This window comes from Nyctereutes procyonoides, unplaced genomic scaffold, assembly GCF_905146905.1.
Source record: "Nyctereutes procyonoides isolate TBG_1078 unplaced genomic scaffold, NYPRO_anot_genome, whole genome shotgun sequence".
Classification (NCBI taxonomy): domain Eukaryota; kingdom Metazoa; phylum Chordata; class Mammalia; order Carnivora; family Canidae; genus Nyctereutes; species Nyctereutes procyonoides.
In genome coordinates this window covers 30770117-30789837 of record NW_026575042.1, presented here as the reverse complement: position 1 = coordinate 30789837, position 19721 = coordinate 30770117, and the positions used below count along the sequence as shown (strand labels likewise).

At 46.0% G+C, this 19721-nt stretch overlaps 1 protein-coding gene across 1 annotated transcript in view; it reads right to left on the bottom strand.

Annotated features, from left to right (window-relative positions):
• BFSP2 (beaded filament structural protein 2) overlaps window positions 1–19721 on the bottom strand; it is a 60309-nt gene that overhangs the window by 14107 nt on the left and 26481 nt on the right. Inside the window, exons 2-4 of the mRNA XM_055321417.1 lie at window positions 12382–12464; window positions 5944–6100; window positions 4698–4859 (exon numbers count right to left, since the gene is read on the bottom strand). Coding sequence (XP_055177392.1) covers window positions 4698–4859; window positions 5944–6100; window positions 12382–12464 — 402 coding nt within the window. The remainder of the gene's footprint in view (window positions 1–4697; window positions 4860–5943; window positions 6101–12381; window positions 12465–19721) is intronic.

Below are 19721 nucleotides of genomic sequence, written 5' to 3'. Positions count from 1 at the left end.
ACCCTATAGAAAAGAACTGGGTGGCTGGAACATGAGTTGGATGTCATTTTTCACTGTACATTATTTTGTACATTTTGAATTTTGAAACAAGCAAACAAGCAAATACATTAAAAATGCTTGAATAAATTCAAAGTAAAAAAAAAAAAAAAGAAAGAAAAGTGATCTGGGGCTCTTTTGCAGGCTCTCCTGTGACATACTATGCAGTATAGAAAGGCTAGATGATTCCCCTTCGGTACTTGCCTAAGCATACCAGAATAGACCATGGCTTATTTCATTGAACAGACAGTAGGGATTATAACCAACTCATCAACACGCAGGGACCCCTAGATTACAGATGCTTTTAGGGGTTTTGCTTTTTCTATTCTCCTTGAAAAGGAACTCCCCAATTGACCATCATGGTGAAAATACATTGGGCTATCTTGCCATCTAGAGCCAGTGACCCCAGTTGACTAGGAGAAACCCATTCTAATCCAATTTCATATATTCTAAGAAAATATCCACTCTTTTTTGCACAAGCAAGCAAAGAGGTGTTGACTTGGAAGCCTATGTAAAATATTTGCCCTCTCAGGGCAAATTATTGTTTGTGAATGTGGGTGATATGGAGACATGTTATCCAAGGTTCCTAGTCCCCTCATGGTTAGATCTAGACCTATGTTGTCCAATATGGTAGCCACTAGCCACACATAGCTATTCAAACAGAGATTAATAAACACTAAGTAAAATTAAAAATCCAGTTTCTCAGTTGGATCAGGAACATTGCCAGTGCTCAAGAAGCACATGTGGCCAGTGGTTCTCATACCAGATAACTGCACAGACTCACAACAGTCCCATCCTTGCAGAAATTGCTGTTAGAGGGCGCTGCTCTAGTCAGTGGCTAATGTCTCTTTCAGCTCTAAGCCTATCAATAACCAGAAACCTCACGATTCATCTCAATCTGTTCACTTCTCTTCATTTTCAACCGTCTCCACAATCTGTCATCCTGGCTGTTTAAGGCATGATGGTTACAGCTCCAGCAAAGTTCCTGACCACAAATGCCTTGACCTGATCTGAGGCAAGTGCAGACCACTATCAGAAGAGAGAGCATGGGTGCACTTGCTGTGGGGTTCCCGGCCCCTGGGGGCTATTGAAAGGAAGTGGAATTCTCTCTCTTTGGCACCTTCCACCCCACCACACCAGCTGGTGCCGGTAATTGGATAGGCCTTTGGTTATTGTACCCAACCTCCCACTGCAGTGAACAAGGGACATAGATGAGACTTCCAGGACTGAGGGTGTGGAGCCCCACCCTGGGAGGAAGATCCCAGGGAGGAGATGAAGAATGCAAAACAGAGCTTCTCTTGCTTGTTGCAGAACGGAAATACCTCAGCATAAGAATACCAGGAAAGAGGTGGAATGTTAGAAGCTCTCCTATATTCCCCAAGGTGGCCTTTTTAGGATCTGTGGGTTGCAGATTGGAGAATGTATTCTATGGATAGCCAGGAAGGTTGGAACTTGGTATGGCATGTTGTCGGCAGTTCCCCAAGCATCCCCAAATACCTTGAACTGGGTAACTGCAACAAACAGAAAAGGAAGGGCCAGGCTGGAAGATCCTCCAGAAATTCTCTGGACTAAACTGATCCCCTCCAAACACAGTTATACAACCTGAGAAGCTCCAAAAGCTAGACCACCAAAGTTCCCAACATCTTGGCTATGGCTGGAAAGAACCTAGCTAGAACCTCTTTATAAGCTTTTAATGATTTAAAAATAAGAGGAGTTAGCAGATAACTGGGAGCAGATGCTGATGGCATCCACCATTATCGCCCAGGAACCTTTAGCCCAGAACATGTTTGTTCTCCAGCCCCCTTCCATTCCACTGCCAGACTCTACCCCTTTGCCTGGGAGAGCTTTCTCTGAAGTCTTTGAAAGATCATGCTGCTACCAGATGGCAGATGTCTGATGGGGATGGTACTACTACCCCGGGTTCCTCTCCTCTCCCCTCTCTTGTATTCTGTACTGTTCCCCAGAAACCCTGTGGGTGCAGAGTCCAGTCTCCCACAGTGGGTGCTGGTGGGATAATGAGTTCTTTATTGATTCCCTTCTCTGCTTCTCCTCTACTGGTATTTTGTACCCCCGCTCCCAACAACTTCCAGACAGACTGTTTCCTCTTCAATATTTGTCTCAGGGTCAGTTTCTGGGGAATCCTAAACAAAGACATAAATTAATAATGTCAATTAATTTTCAGCTTCCCCAGGCTGAAAGGTAATTAAATACATGTCTGTATGCTCTCTGCAAAAGGTTTTGAAAGGAGTGTGTGCTAAGCCATTTCACATTTATGCTTTGCTGCCAAGAAGCCAACAAGGGGTGCTCAGAATGGGCAAATGTCAGCCCCCAAGGGCATGACAGCAACTGACAAAACTATTTATTGGAGGACTTCTGGCTGTCAGTTCTGATCTCTGTTGATGATCAGAGGAATTCACTCATTCTGCAAATATTTTCTGAGCTCTGCCTCTCTGCAAGAGGCCCCGGCAGCATTAGCCAAATGAAAACAAGTACTGTCTGTTTTCTCTGAGATGTAGCTTTCAGATTATTCTATTAAAAAAAAAACACTAATGAATCTGTTCAGAATTAATGCTTGAATTACTATTGGGCTGGTGATGATTCCCGAGAGGGTGAAGGGTGAATAATAATGTGCAGGATTTTCTTCTTTTTCACAGTATGCAGGATTTATTTCTGTTATTTAAAATGCCCTTCCCCCCTCACCAAAGAAAGAATCCCTCCAGTGTGGGGTACGCCCCAGGAGGGGTGGGACGGGAGCAAGGTTGCAAACTCCTGAGCCACAGAGATTTCGCTTTGGGAACAGAGCCGAGGAGGAATGACTGCCCAATGTGGAGGAAAGGTGCCTGGCCTGAGAGCCAAGAGAGCTGAACCCCAGCGCTGCCAGCAGCTATGTGACCTCGGGACGTCAGCTGCCCTCTCTGGATCTGTTTCCTCACCTCTGAAGTGAGGAAAGGGGGTGGCATGATGTCTAAGGTCATGAGTTATAAATGTTCATGAGTGTCCTAAAAAAGAATCAATAGACCAAAATCTAATCTATGCTTTGGTTTCACTTTCCCTTTGTGCTGTTCCACCTTTCACCTGGTTGGGGGTGGAGACTGCATTTTGTGCCGTTTTTTAGGTGCTATTTGCCAGAAAAAAAGTTTGCAGTGACCTGGCCCAAAGAATTAAGGTTAGAAAAGGGGCTGTTGAAAGGGGATAGAGGGTAGAAAAATGGGGGAATAGAGATGTTTTCTAGGCTGGAGAACACTGGGGGATCCAGAATTGGTAAGACCCTGCTGGGAAGGTTCCTGTTGATATTGAGGGGGCAGGGGAGAAGAATGAATGGAAAAGATCCTCCTGGTTTGCTTTTGGTAGTTCTTATAAACTCTTGTGGCTCTCAAGCCTGTCTGTATATTAGAATCATCCAGAGTTTAAAAGATCACAAAGTCCCTCTCTTCTTCTGATTTAATTGGTCTTGTATGGGGCCTGGGCATAGCATCCTTGAAAATGCTCTGGAATAATTTTGCTGTGCAGCTGGGGATTGAGACCCACCGAACAGTAACCCAAAGCACAGGAACAGCCCCTATGCTTGCCTTCTCTCAAAAAATTTTTAAAAGCTACGTTATTTTTCATATTTTCTCTACACTTTCCTTCCCCTTCTGTTCTCATCCTTGGGCTCAAAATCCCCATGTCATACATGGCTGGGAGATGGAGAAGGGAAGAACAAACCCTATGCATTCTATTTTCTGGTTATTTCTATTATTTATGAGGTTTAATAAAAGATGTTTTCCTCCATGGTTGTAGCTCATACTGCTTAGGAAAAACTTGAAAACAAGTTTCATTATACTCAAAAACAAGAAAGAAAAAACATCTCAACATGTCAAATAGGTCCCTCCCTCAAAGGCAACCATTGCTAACACCAATACATTTTAGTGTTTTTTTTCTAATTTTTTTTTTTTTTGAACACAGCCATTCTTGTTTGTTATTTTTTTGTCTACTACTATGGCAGAGATGAGTAGTTGTAATAGGGACTGTCAGGCCCCAGGAAGCCTAATATTTATTATCTGGTGCTTTACAGATAAAGTTTGTTGGTTCTTGGTATGTACCCTTCTGTACTCTTATTTTCCCCATTTTACCTTATGATGTGAGTATTTCCCATGTTATAAATGCTTCATAAATATTTCTACTAACTACTTGGTATTTCATTGCATGGTTAGGTTGTGGCTTAGCCTTACTCCTATTATTAAATATTTATGTGTTTTCCCCCCAATTTTTTCATCCTTATAATGAATGCTTCAGTGAATATATTTGGATATAAACTTCATCTGTATTTTCAATGATTTCTTTAGGATAGTGTCCAGATTATTCAACTGTTAGCTAGGGGCATTTCGAGATTCTCGATATGTAGCATCAATTTCATTACTCAGAGGTGTCATAGGGTTTGTACCCCTCAGTGATATAGGGGAGAACCTACTTCACCACACACTTGTCTCCATCAAGTATTACTATTTTAAACATGTCTTGCTTTAGACAGGGAAACAAAGTGCTATTACTTTAAATTGCATTTTTTTATGTCTAATGAGATTGAAACTGTTGCATTTCTTCTTTCCTAAGTTGACTGCTTTTCACCTTTGCTTTGCCTCCTCCTGCACAGAGCAGAGTGGAAGACACGGGTCCTGCCTCACCTTGGCTTGGAGCAAGGCTCCTGCCTCCGCCCGGTTCTTTTCAACATCTCTCTCCCAGTGGATTCTGATGGTCTCAAGGATGTCGTCCAGACCAGTGCCGATGGGAACACCCATTTGTTCCAGCTCAGACCCCGCCAACTGTTTGTACAGCCCTTTCACATCCTGCAAATGACAATATACACTTCAGGTGAATTCAGAGGAAAAGGAAAGCACACAGAATTTCAGGCAGTAGAAGCCCAGGTCTGTGGGCTTTGCTTCTCATTCTGCTACTGCCAAACATCGGGCTTCACAGAGACTGCCAAAGTCCCTGGCCCTCCCGCCAGTGCATGGGCCATAGTTTTGCAAGAAGGAGGCATTTCTTCCGCTGGTGCTCACAAGCTGAGGCCCACTCAAAGCAAATATCGAAACAAATACATCACAAAATAACACAGAGGAAGCAACAACAGCAAGATGAAATTTATGACTTTTCATAAAGTCAGAGTAGGCTGGCAGAGATTTCGAGGTAACCAAAGGGTTGGTGGTGGAGAGTGGTGGCAGATGACTGAACTAAGGGCAGGAGGAAGTGGGCTTAGGGCTTGTGGTCAGCCTAAGGTCAGACAAAAGAATGAACTTCCCAAGGTAAGCATAGGTAAGTGGGTTTTGACTTTCTCAGTGGAAAGCACGTTAGGTGTCTGATGGGACAGGACACATGCCAAGTGGTTTAGAGTTGGTGCCATTCTCCAGAGAACTGGACCAAATGGCTGTTGGAGGTCCTGTTGAGTCCTATCACTCAATGATCTGACCTAATTTCATGAACGAGTGCGTGTAAACCACAGCCTGGATCTATCTTCAGAGTTATTTTGTTTGTTCAATGCAGCAGGAAGAAAGAAAGAAAGGAAGGAAGGAAGAAGGAAGGAAGAAGGAAGGAAGGAAGGAAGGAAGGAAGGAAGGAAGGAAGACAGACCGACCTGTCTTGAGGTAGGGATGTTCTACTCAGTTCGACACACTCACTCACTCACCTGTGTGGACCTGCTGTCTCCTCTGTTCGTGTCCCAGCCTGGTCCTGAAGCCATCGGAACTTGAGACTCCCTGAGTAACCTTACCCACTACAAGGGTAGGGAGGCATTTTACTCACAGTTTCCCTGCAGCCCTGGGCAAGTGCCATGGGGAGGTTGACAGAAGCTACCATCACTGACGGGAAGCTCAGCCAGACAGGTGTGCGCCTCTGGTCTGCAGCCAACCCAGCGTTGCCCCTGCTCCCACCTACCTCCTCATAGTTCCTTGACAGAAAGCCAAGTTCTTCTTTCAGGCTTTCTATTTGACTCTCCAGATCCATTTTTGTCAAATTAGCTTCATCAATGACTTTATACAAAGAGTTAATTTCCTCTTCCGCTGCCTTTCGAAATGGCTGCTCATTTTCATATCTGCAGATACAGGAACTTAATCAGCATAGGTGGGCAACCCAAAAGGGGAAATAATCAGATTACAAATGTTACCGACAGGCCAATTATGTGATAAGACAAATGAATCTTGAAAGTCACCATTCCAACAACTTGGAGGGCACTGTTAGTGCAAGTGTTACATGTTGATTTATTAAAATGAAAGCGATTACGGCCAACTTCTGACAACCCAGCCTCACAGGCTGCCAGGCTCACGGGGCACTGGAAGCATAGAACTGTAGGGAAAGCTTCTCCAGGAGCTGAGATCCAGGTAGGGGGATCTGGCATGTCACCATTATTCTGATTTGTCATCCTCCCCCCCCCCCTGCAAAAAAAAGATCGTTTAACAAACGTTACTGAGAATCTGCTAAACACAAGGCTATGCGCTGGTGATCCCCAAACGGAAAACACGATTTCTGTCTCCAAAGAGCCCACGTGAAATTTTAAAACTGTGGCTGCAAAGCCAAATGCCTTCAGGGACCAAGTGGGGAATATAGATGAGGGATGGAGGGCCAGGTCTGGGAAGCAGGGAGAGGTGGGGATTGAAGCCCACAGGACAGTTCATCCTTCTGGGAAGGGGACCTGCTGCTCAGCCTCTCCTGTAACTGCTGTGTGGGAAGGGATGTGCCAATTCTCTTCAAGTGAAATGGGACCTAGATTTATGTGTGAAATATTCTGAGTTTTAAAAACTTGGAACCCATACAATAATACACACACACACACACACACACACACACACACACACCGACACAGATCTGAAACTGCCCCACTGGATTCTTTTGATCTCTGGCTTGCACAGAGCCTTCTTTCTATAAACCACCCAACATCTTTGCCAATTTTTCCCAGTGTTACTCCTTTCCTTCTATGGTCTTCCACCCAGATGTACCCCTCAGCCACATTTCACACCTTATCTTCATTCATCTTTAGAATGGAGAAATCTCACATCCCTCATTGAAGAAAGTGTCTTAGGCTTTCAGAGTTTTAAGAGAATTTAGGATTCAACTATTCAAACTCCTACCCAATGACAATCCCTCAATAGCATTCTTTTTTTCCCCTAAATATTTATTCATTTATTTGAGAGAGAGACTGCAAGCTCCAGCACACGGCTGGGGGAGGGGCAGAGGGAGAAAAAGAGGGAGAGAGATCTTCAGCAGACTCCCCTCAGAGCATGGAGCCTGAGGTGCAGCTCCATCCCAGGACCCTGGGATCATGACCTGAGCCAAAATCAAGTTAGTCACTCAACCAACTGAGCCACCCAGGCTCCTCTCTTGATAGCATTCTTGATAGGTGATCATGTAGCCTCTACTCAACTACTTCCAGTGGTAGGGAACTCATCACCTATTGCCACCATCATTCCATTTGGGGACAGCTCTAAAATTGCAAATTTCTTCCTTAAAGAGCTTAAGTTAAGTCTTCATTCCTGGAAGAGTCTGAGTTCTACTCTCTGGAGCACCCAAAGTCAGTCTGATCCTCCTGGCAGTTCTATAAATATCTAGTCTAGTCTCTTCTATCACTCTCTTTTCCCCTCATCCCTTCCTCCAAGCCTTTTGTTCCACAGGTGAAACATTTCTATTTTCTCCATCCTTCAGATTGGTTTCCATACCCTTCATCATCAATGGCCGGGACTATGACCTTTCCATCTTTGATTCTTAGTACCCACCTCAGGCTTCAGATATATGTGTGGAATGATTAGAAATGCTCTAATCCACGTCTTTCTCAAAATGTGATACAGAGACTGGAATGCAAAACTCCAGATGTTGCCTGATTAGCTCAGAGTCCCGGGAGATGTCTGCTCCTTTGTTTAAACCCTCTAATTCGGGCAGCCGTGGTGGCGCAGCGGTTTAGCGCCGCCTGCAGCCCGGGGTGTGATCCTGGAGACCCAGGATTGAGTCCCACATTGGGCTTCCTACAAGGAGCCTGCTTCTCCCTCTGCCTGTGTCTCTGCCTCTCTCTTGGCTCTCTCTGAATGAATAAAGAAAGAAATCTTAAAAAAAAAAAAAAAAAACCCTCTAATTCTATTCATCATGGATCCTAAGGTTTGCTTTGTGGGGTTTTGTTTGTTTGGGTATTTGTTCATTTGATTTTGACCAGCTGTGTTTGCTACTGACTAATATTGGGTGTCCTGTCACCTAGAGCCCCTGAGCATTTTTCACAGGCCCAATTATCCTGTCCTTTCTGGCCACACCTGGTATTTGAACCCACAGTAGTTCATGCATATCCTCTTTCAGTTTCGTTGGCCCATTGTTCCAATGTGTTAGGATCATTTTGATTTCTAATTCTATCATTCTTCTCTTCACTACCCGTCCTGCCTTTGTAGCTCCTGCCATTTTGCCCTACCTGCTTTCATGCACCTTGCAGGTAAAAATAGTAAATGAAGGAACCAAGGACCAGGCCCTGTGGCATATTCCCTAGAGACTTTCCTCAGAGTTGGACCCGCACTTTTGAATCCCTGCCTTGAAGAGGTGGTTTCTGGAGCATTTTTATGTATTCTATGTGTAGGATTAGATCTTCTACCCAAATGTATTCTTCATGAAGGACTGTATGTTTATTAACATTTAGTCCTTTTGGAAACGAGTCCTGCCCTTCCAGCTGGAATGAAAACTCACCCATATCACTGGGACTGGTCCCTGTTGACCCAAGTTGGAAGAGTCGCCCTTGTGCCTCTGAAGTCTTGTTTTGCTTATCTCTCCAGGGAGCCTGGCCCCTTCCAGGATATTATGGGAGGTCTTAGGTGACCTACAGAGCATTTTTTTTTTTTTTGGAAGTCCTTTAAGCATTTGACACATCTCTGTGATATTCCCCAAGACTGCTGTTAACCTTTTTTTTTTTTTTTTTAATTATTTATTTGGGAGAGAGAGAGAGCAAAGCAGGGGGAGGGGCAGAGGGAGAAGCAGGCTTGCTGCTCAGCAACTCGGGGCTCGATCCCAGGACTCTGGGATCATAACCTGAGCCAAAGGCAGATCGTTAACTGACTGAGCCACAAACTGTTTTATGGAAGTCCTCTAAGCATTTGACACATCTCTGTGATATCCCCCAAGGCTGCTGTTAAGCTTTTAGCTTTATCCTGGTATTCTTTTTTTCTATTCCCCCCCATTTTGGAGTCTTCAAATAGAATCTCTGTGCTTGTGACACCCAGAACTTCCTGTCTTGACCTGCAGGCCACTCTGTCCCGGCATTTTCAGTGGCATACCACAATTTCTGCTTGGTTGTTTTACCATCAGCTTAACTCAGCTTGCTCAAAGGCCAAGCTCATTATCTATCCCTGAATTTTAGACCAACTTTCCTCCCACAATTTTCTATTTTAGTCAAGAGAACCACAAATCTTCTAAATTACCCAAGTTCAAAACCTGACACTTATCTTTGCCTTCTATTTCCAGGCTGCATATGTCAACCCTGCCAATGATTTCTTTGACCCATCCTTCAGGTCTGCTCATGTCCACTATCCCAGGCAGACCCTGAGCAATAACAGTCTCTGATTGTCTTCCTACAACTGATCTATATTGCACCCAGAGGGATCATCCTTAATCACATAGGGTTACCATCTGCTCAGAGCCATAGGTGTCATCCTCTGATCCCTTAGTAATCTGATCTTGCCTTCCTTTCCAATCTCTGCTCCCAGTACAGACCCTAACCTTCCATCTGTCCAGCCCCTTTGCTCCCATTGCTTCTTGCTCATTTGCCTCACCTCTCCTCTCTACCAACACAAAGCTCTGTGTAAAGCTGAAATCTGGTCATGATGAGAGGCTACTCAGATCCCTTCTATGGATCTCCTCTCAGGTCATTTCTGAGCTTTTTGATATGGCTGATATAGTACCCCAGGATTTGGTCTCTCCCTGGTTTTCAAGCCTCATTAGTTGTCCCTTCTTCCTTTACTCCATATGCCCCAGTTATAATGAACTGCTTAGTGGCCACTAATGTACTGTGCTCTCTCATGTCCTTCTGCTTTAGCACATACTGCCCCCTCTGCCTGCAAAGTCATGCCTCCTTCACTGACCTGGTCAACTCCCATAAACTCCTGAGTTTAGGACCCAAATCAGGTATCATCTCTTTTGTCAACCCTCCCTGGACAGAATAAATGTCCCCATGTCACCTGTCTCATCTCACTGATGGCATAACCACTGATGCTCCTGTCTCTTTACTCCTCTGTCTTTGACATTAAACTGATCTCCTGGAGATTACATTCACTTCATTCCCAGTACTTGGCAGGGGGCCTGGCAGATACTCAAACATTTATTGAACTCATTCATTCATTCATTCATTCACTAATTCAACGACTATTCATTGGGCATCTATCTTGTGTGTGGCATTGTTACAGGTGCTGGTAATACAACGAAGAACAAAACAGACCAAGCCCCTGCTATTCTCTTTGAGTGGCTGGATGAAGGCATGTATTAACATGTAATAAATAAATGAATGAACAAAAGAAATTTGTTCATTGGTCAGATCCTAACTTAACGTCACAATTAAATTCTATCTTAAATGTAGTAAAATGGATTCATGTTTATTGGCATCTGTCTTTTTTTTTTTTAATTTTTATTTATTTATGATAGTCACACACAGAGAGAGAGGCAGAGACACAGGCAGAGGGAGAAGCAGGCTCCATGCACCGGGAGCCCGACGTGGGATTCGATCCCGGGTCTCCAGGATCACGCCCTGGGCCAAAGGCAGGCGCCAAACCGCTGCGCCACCCAGGGATCCCTATTGGCATCTGTCTTTAACTGTGCAGTAAGCTGTCAGTGCTGGATGATGGCTTCACTTTTTTTGTGCTCCTGTGACCTTGGCAAGCAGACTGTTGTCCAAGACAGCACCCCTAGCTGATCAAGAGTCTCTTTGACTCCAGAGTGGCCAGATCTCTTTAGCAGATGGAGAAGCTTGGTCTTAGACAAAAGAAAGGACTCTGGGTCTGAGGAGAGGGTAGAGATGTTCATTTTCATCACAATACTCTTATCCTAAGATAAGAATGGCAGTGAGATGGATCACTGTCTTCCCCAAAGACTCTCAACTATCTGCCTTTCCACCTTAAGTTTAGGTAAACGTGGGATCCCTGGGTGGCGCAGCGGTTTGGCGCCTGCCTTTGGCCCTGGGCGCGATCCTGGAGACTAGGGATCAAATCCCACTTCGGGCTCTCTGCATGGAGCCTGCTTCTCCCTCTGTCTGTGTCTCTGCCTCTCTGTCTCTCTCTCTGTGACTATCATGAATAAATAAATAAAATTTAAAAAAAAATTAAAAAAAAAAAGTTTAGGTAAACGTTCCCTGAATAACTATCTCATCACCCATCCAACTGCCCAGCATCTAGAACACCTTCCCCACAGAATATTCTCAAAATCTCTGTGTTCGTCAATGAAAGGTCTTTTTCTTTTCACTCCTCCATTGGACCAGTGTTTCTCAAACCTCACTTGCCATCATGATTTTGCCCTAAATGTGTCTCTCTCCTATTGTTATTTACTTTATATTGTTCCTTAAATGTATCTACTTAAAAAGTAAATGTTAAATCAGTAAATTTTAAAAGCTCTTTATATTAAATAAATTTTAAATTGCTGCTATAAATTGTAGTGCCATAGTGGAAAAACAACTGCATGAGTCATAAATAGAAGGAAACTCTAAAAATATATAAGTTTAAAAAATAAGATGTTTATCCTTATACCACTTAAAATGATCATCAATGCAACACACACCATATTTTAGGAAACACTGTATTAGACTTCAAAGAGGTGTTTTTTCAAAGCTGGTGAGTTAAAAACACTAAGGCCTGGACCCCCAGGGACTATGGTTTAATTAGTCTGTGTGGCTTGCATTTTTAAGTAGCCAGGTAATTCTGGCCACAAATGAGAAGCATTGCTCAAAACCAGCAGTTCTTCAAGTGTGGTCCCAGGACCAGCAGGACCAGCATCATGGGGAACTTGTTAGAAATGGAAATTGGGGGCCCTACCCCTGACTGTTGAATCAAAAACTCAGAGGGTAGGGCACAGTGATATATGTTTTTGGTGAGGCCTCCTGGTGGTTCTGAAGCATACCACAATTTGAGAACCCCTGCTGTGAACCAGGTGCCACTGTGCAAAATTTCTGAGCACTTGGGACTTAGTTTGTGTCTGTAAGGGGGTTTGAGCTGGATGATCCTTGCTCTGGACTCTCCCGGAACCTCTATTATCCCACTCCAGTCTTCTGTCCTGCTGGGCATGAATGCTGCAGACCCCAGAACAACATTACTCAACTTGCCCAGGAGTCTAGGGGAGAGGAGGTACTGGCCCCTCTGCTATAGATGTTACCTCTCTTTAAAGTCGTCAGCACCCGCCTGGATATTCTCTGTCTGAAGCATGAGCCGGGCATTTTCCAAGACTGCCTCGCCCACCTAGAAAGATCACACACAGCAGAGGAGACAAGGTCACTGGACCATCTTCCCTAACTTCCCACCATGACTCCTGCCAGACACAGAGGTTCTGGGGAAGTTAGAGTACATTTTTTATAGCAAATATTTTTAGAATTCAAGTGTCTCTCTCCACAAAGGTGAGGAGGAGATAAACCATAAGGCATAAAATCTGGATGTCTTTTAAGAGCCTTTAGAGTTGGAGTTTTGGAGCTAAAATATTACTCAAAGGCAGACTTGTTCATAATCTTTGTCATAGTGCTGAGCTTTCAACCACCAGTAAGTTTCTGGCTCCTTTTTTTTAATTTTAAGATTTTACTCATTTATTCATGAGAAACAGAGAAAGAGAGGCAGAGACATAGGCAGAGGAGAAGCAGGCTTCCTGTGAGATTTGATCCCAGTATTATGGGATCACAGCCTGAGCCGAAGGCAGATGCTCAATCACTGAGCCACCCTGGTGCCCCAGATTTTTCTTTTAAGAGAGGGAGAGAGAGAGAGCTCATGAGTTGGGGGGAAGAGAGGCAGAGGGAGAAGGAGAGAGAATCTTAAGCAGATTCCACGCTCAGCACAGAGCCCCACATGGGGCCTGATCTCATGACCCAGAGATCATGACCTGAGCCAAAATCAAGAGTCTGTTGCTTAACTGACTGAGCCAGCTAGGTGCCCTATTCCAATTTAATTTAAATTTGAATAGCCATCTGTGGCCAGTGGCCACCATATTGGACAACGTGGATCTAGAATTTCAACCACCCTCCAAACATACATATGAACATAAACATTGTGCATACAGTTTGGGTTCATGAAGCCATGAAGAGTGGTTTTTCAAAACCAGCTCCCCGGATCCTACAGAATGTACCTGGGGTTTTGTTTTTCTTTTGATATGGCAAAGCCAAAAGATCAGGCGATGTCTGACATTAAAAATATGTCACTCACAGTTCCCAAGGGGAGAGGCAGCCACACCATGCGGGGCCATAGGAGGAAGTGCCAGGGGTGGTGGAAAAAGGATGAGGGGAAAGCATGGGCAAAAGCCTTTATTGTGATTTTCATGGGAAGGACTGAATGAGGCAGGGTAGACAGTTAAGCAGGTTTAAGATTGGGTAGATTGAAGAATTTCAGTGGTCTCTGAGCCCCCAGGGTGTTCTCCAGCCACCTGGGATGTTTAGGACAGAGGAATATTGCCTCCTGGGGTGAAAGAGCCAGAAAGAGAAGGCAGATGGGGGTATGCGCTCAGGATCGGCTGGTTTGCACATCAAGAATGTGGCAAGTGGTTTACTATCTCGAAGATTAGCTAGCTCTGTGGCCCCAGATGCCAGAGCATCAATACAGAAAAAAAAATGAAAATATAGTTAATACCGCTGGATATAGTTCATCCAGAGGGCCATGACTGTGTGCGGTGTTCCTGAGGATTGGCTTTGGCCGCTCTGGCTGAGCCCTCTCTTCAGTCTCCTTCACACAGCGGCAGTCCCCACATTCAAAAGCCCCTTCCAGTGTTTGGATGCCACTGTGCCAATGCCATTTTTCAAATGATAAGCTGGAAGCCAAAGGCAATCACCCTGCTTGATTTCTCACAACACTGCCCATGGCAAATGACTCACTCCAGTGCAGGACACCAAATCATAGCGGGTGTCTAGACTGTGGGCTGGAACACTACTGCTGTAGAGACGGCTTTACAGTCACTCTAGATGAGGTGGCCATGCTGGGGCAGCTGTGGGCAGCTGTGGGGCATGGGGTTTATGCAATGTGGGAGACTACTTCTAAGAAAAAGGGAAAAAAAGACTAATACAAAGGAGTGTGCACGAGTGAGGGACTCTGAAGCTTAAATTCTTACAATTCTTCACCTTGGTGGAGCTTAATCTTGTCTGTTGATTTGTCCCTGCTTTTTAAACTTGGGACCCAGGGGGTGGGCAGAAAAAGTGAAAACCAAGTAACACTCTGGAGCGTATGTTGGATATACATATTTAGAGTCATACAATTCTGGTAAAGCAGAGAGATGGTGGAAAATGCCATCACCCCAAATCCTGTTGTCCAGAACAGGCACCACTAGCGTTTGGAGACACTGTCCTCCCTCCCAGCCTTTGCTTTGCCCAGCTACCACAGGACCCAGTCAGTGTGCTCATTGGTAAGACTTCGCTAGTTGATTGCTAGCTCCTTACCAGGAAGAGGCTGCAGGGAGCGATCTGTGAAGGAGTCTGGTAGGAAATGCCAGTTGCTGGAAGATGGGTTGCAGTGAGGAGCTGGTTGCTCAGCATCCTTGCTCCTCCTTCTCACTTGGGGTTGAGCACAGGAGCACTTTCTAGGGTAAACTGGGCGCTGCCCAGCAGAGGGGTAGTTCTGTCCAAAAGTCTATCCTAGAGGCTGGTGTAGCACTGAGCTCAGGGAAGCTGGAAGCCTTCCTGCTCCAGCTGATGTTTAGTAACAACCAGGGGCTTATTCAAGCCTCAAGCAGAGGCTAATTATAGGCCCTGACTTGCCAAAGCTCAGCCACTGGCCCTGCTTCCCCATCTCCTTCACTGAAGGGTCTTAAAATAACCCACCAGCTCCTGAGTCAGCCAGAGATCCCTTCACTGTTCCCCTGTAGGTACCTCAGCTTAGCAGAGAGGGGTCCTCTCATGTAGGCAGGGGCTCAGCATCCCACACTGTAGAAAGAAAGGGCCCATCAGGCAGCAGGACAAGGGCTGGGACCTTGGATGAGGGTTAGCACAGGCCAAGAGCTGGGATGGTGGCCAAGGCCAAAAGTAGAACATGGTGCCTGCCATGGAGCAGGCTCCGTGTCTCCATCTGGGAAAGCTCCATGTGATCTGATCTTCCCTGGGGGCCACAGGCAGGAACCGCAGAGGGGAGGGAGTGTACTGACCACCTAGAGGTGGGCCCAGCCCACGTGCTGGAGCTGGCTTGTCTTGGCTTGCCAGGCAGACTGGGAAAGAGTTCAGGAGTCTTCGGAGCCAGTGGTTAAACACAGTCATCATGAACGTTTTAATTACGTGAACTTACAATTAAATAAATTATATGAAAAATTCAGTTGATAAATACTCAAAATAGGAAGGTCATACATACTTACCACTGTCATCCACGCTCTTGAGGTTATTTCTGTTGTATTTGTGTGGTGGAAACACTGTATAATGGCATATGCTACATGCATCTCTTCTCGAGTCTGCACTCAGTAGGGATAGCTTGATATCAGCCATGGTGAGTGTATTTACACCAGGAAAATGGGCAAGCACCATAAACCAGAGCCTTTTATTCATGAAAAGCTGATTATTAAACAGATAGAAACTCAGTGACTGTGCCTCATACACTACTAAATACTTAACACTCAGGACTTCACTGAATGTTCATGATCTCTAACCCTGACTCCAACACACCTATTTTACAGATGAGGATGCCAAGGCTCACACATAAATTGCCCCGTATTGCTCGGAGGGAGAGTGGCAGAGCCAGAATGCCATGCCAGGTCCCCGTGACTCCAAAGCGTGCGTATTTTTGTCACCAGCTTTGGAAAATAAAGGGCTCATCAGAATCAAGGACTCACTGGGGAGGACTGTTTTTCTCTTTTTCCTATAACAGGACAGCCAGGACTGGCTCCTCTTTGGGCTGCATCATGAAGATAGAGACCTATCTTCCCCACTGGCATGAGGAAGCTCACCAAATTAAACCAAAACAAACCAAACTATCTCCCAAGCCAGTCTCCTGAGCTTTCATTGCTGAGCCCCATAAGCTGAGCAGAGCTGAGCAGATGGTGGGCGCGACTCTGGGGGCCTGGAGAACTTTGGTGACTGAGCGCTCTGATGTCAGGCCTGCAGAAGAAATGTCATCTGCATTTAAAACTGCAGGACCTGCACATTAGCTACCCGGTCCTCTCAGATTTAGGGTTGAGGCAGATGCAAATTAACTTTCGCCTCTCTGATCGAAGGGAGAGTGAAGGGAGCACAGATTCCAAATATTAATATGTACAGTCCCTAGGCTGACGCTGGGAGTCCAAGCGTACTTGCTCATAACCCTGAAACCACTCCTGCCCTGTTTTCTAGTATGAACCAGTGTAATAGTTGCACGGCAGGGCGAACTTTAAGGGTGGGCAGCTGGCTCCTGGCGTGCTGGGAAGGCCAGCAGGGGACCACCTCTCGTCTTCCTCTCTCTCCTCTGCCCAGAGCTGACTCCTACCATCAGCACATGATTATTATTTCCTCTGTGCAACATGACTTAACACCACCAGGTCTTTTGTTAAAAAGAGACGCAGTCTCGAGGGAATAGGACTCAGGATTTGGAAGTGTTGCTAGAGAAACAAAAGATGCCTTCAAAGCATACAGTTCAACAGAGGAGAACAGCAGGGCTGGGTGTCATGGGGGGGGCGGCAGTGGGAAGTCAGGGTAGGCACCGGCTTTGTCCTGACAGGGATGGCGCAGCAAGGGGCAAGGGCGGGTTCACTACTGGCCTGTGTTAGCTCAGACCGCTCCGGGCTTGGCGCGCAGTGGCCTTGAGTGACCTCCCTGGAACTGTCTTGTCTCGCCTCCACATGTAGAGTTCCTTAGCGCACTTTGTACCAGTGGTTCTCAAAGTGTGTTCCCTGGACCAGCAACATCAACACCCCCTGAAACTTGTGAGAAATGCAAACTCTCAGACCTTACCTCAGATGTCCAAGTCAGAGTCTCTGCGGTGTGGCCCCATAATCTATGTTTGAAAGGCTTTCCAGGGGCTCGCAGTGCTCGCTCGGCTTGCAGAACCCCAGTTTTGCACAGACCTGCCTCCTGTCCTGCTCCTGCTGCCTCCCAGGCTGCTCCTGGCATTCCTCCGTGCCTTGCCTGTGTCATTGCCTAGATATCCTGTTTTACCACCTCGCACTCCTAGGCTTTGCCACCTGAGAAACCTGACCCTACTTTAATGCTCATCTCAAACATGCCTTCCTCTGACAAGCTTTTTTATTTATTGACTCATTCATTCTTGTCTTCATTTATTTCACACATTGTTTCCCCTGTGCCAGGCTCCGAGCTGGTTGGAGGGGAATCAGCAGCTACTGTAGGGGATGCAGGTAGAGAGACAGGCAAAGGCCAGATCTAGGAGGGAGGGTCTTGGGAGCAAGGGAAGGGAGGTGGGATTTGCTGAGAAGCCAGTGAAAGGTTTTGAGCTGGGCACAGGTATGCTCTGTGCAGTGGGGGGTTCCTGGGTCCTGAGGGAAGGGAAGATTGTAGGATGCAGAGGACCCTGCTGGGGGCCCAGCTAGGAAGCTCGGCAAGAGCCCCAGGGAGCTGATGACTAGGGCTTTGACTAGGGCAGTTACAGAGGTCACGAAGAGAAGCAGACAGGTTTAAGACTTATTTTGCTGAAGGAATGGATGGGTTTTGGTGATGGAGCAGTTGTGGAAAGAGGGAAAGAAAAGAATTAAGGATGACTTCTAAGTTTTTAGCCTGAGCTCCTGGGTGCGTGCTACCTTTGCTGACTCCCTTCCTCCCTCTTTGGATCATTCCTACATCAGAGTCACACCCGACCACACTTAGTAGACAATGACCTCTCGTGAACCCAGCTCCTCCCCTCACTGGCTTGGGCCAGTTACTTGAATAATTCTTTTTAAAAAATATTTTATTTACTTATTTGAGAGAGAGAGAGAGAGAATGAGCAGGCATGAGGGAGCATGAGCCACAGGAGAGGCAGAGGGAGAAGCAGGCTCCTCGCTGAGCAGGGAGCCCAGTGCAGGGCTTGACCCCAGAACCCCGGGATCATGACCTGAGCCGAAGGCAGATGCTCAACCACGAAGCCACCCAGATGCCCCTACTTGGATAATTCTAAGATTCGGTCTCCTCCTCTGTAAGATGAGGATAATACTGCTCCCTACCTGCCAGGGAAACTGCGAGGATTAAATGAGCCACTGCAGGTAAAGCCCTTGGCCGACTGCCTGGCACAGAGGAGGCATTCTGTGCGTGGCGGCCACTATTATCTCTGCTCGTTGCCTTAGAGCAGAGCACTTGGCCAGGGATGGTCGAATGGATCTGGTGGGTGTGTGCAGTCTGGCACTGCTCCTGCTTCTCCACACAGGCGGTTGAATGAAGACTTCCATCTAGTGGCTTGGTGTTTTTTTTTCCCCCCTTTCGGTTTTTTGGTGTCCATAGTCATTTGAAAAAAGCCCTGACTACTGGTACTATGATGATGAGGATCTTATCCCTTCCTACTGCTGTTTCCTTGCCATGGATGTAGTTATTAAAATAAATGATGCTGGTGGGGGCAGGTGAAGAATTTGACCCTTATTGTGTTTTAAAAAAGTGAGGACAAGCAGCATTTTTAGAAGGGTTATCATTTGGGCCCAAGGGTACAATTGATGCGTTATTTAGAGTTAAAGGTATTGGCATCTCAGCAGCTGGAGCTGCGGGTGTGGGGAGGAGATGGGCAAGACTGGGGGTCTGGGAAATTCAACTTGCAGGGGATAGAGGCAGGGTATAAGAGTCCCTGGAAAGCTTTTACACATTTATTTGACTTTCAAGTTTAGAGTGAATGCTCGGTATGACTTATTCCAGTAATAAGTGAACAAGAAATCATTATCTGTCCCCAGTCCCCCACTGAAACTGCTTCTTCACCATGATGGTGAAGACCACCATGTTGCCAAGCTGAACAGCTGCTTCTCTGTGCTCATCTTGAGCTGCCAGCTATGTTGGTCACAGAAGATGTACTTTTCTCTCTTGGCCTCCATGACATAGCTCTCTCCTGCCCTTCCTCCTACTTCTCTGGCCATTTTTTCTCAGTCTCCTTCACTCCCTCATCTGACCTCTACATGCTAGAGTTTCTCAGGTTGGGTCATAGGACTTGTTCTTTTATTCCCTAAGTGATCTAATACAGTAGGTATCCATTGAATTACTGAGTTCAGCAATAGGGCTACCTCTCCATGGAGAACCAAGGCAGAGAAGATGTGGTTCCCACTCTCAGGGAATATCCAGGTTCCTCCCTGGCTCCAACCTGAGATCACCTCCAGCACTTCCCCCTCCCCCACCTCCCAGGTCAGAACACCAACAATCCCCTGCATCGATGTTGCATTTATGATGGATGCAATGAGTCCCTTGCATTCATTCCTGCCCCACTGCCTAGCCTTGGTTCGAGTCCTGGTCATCTCTCTGGTGGTTTTACCTGATTGTTGGTACCCAGAGATGGAGAGTATGAAGCCCAAGCACACTGACTTAAGATTGCAGCTGCAAGTGGAGTGAGGGAGCACGTCATAAAATATGGAGAAGTTGAACATTCTTCAGTATCATTCACCCCTGAATG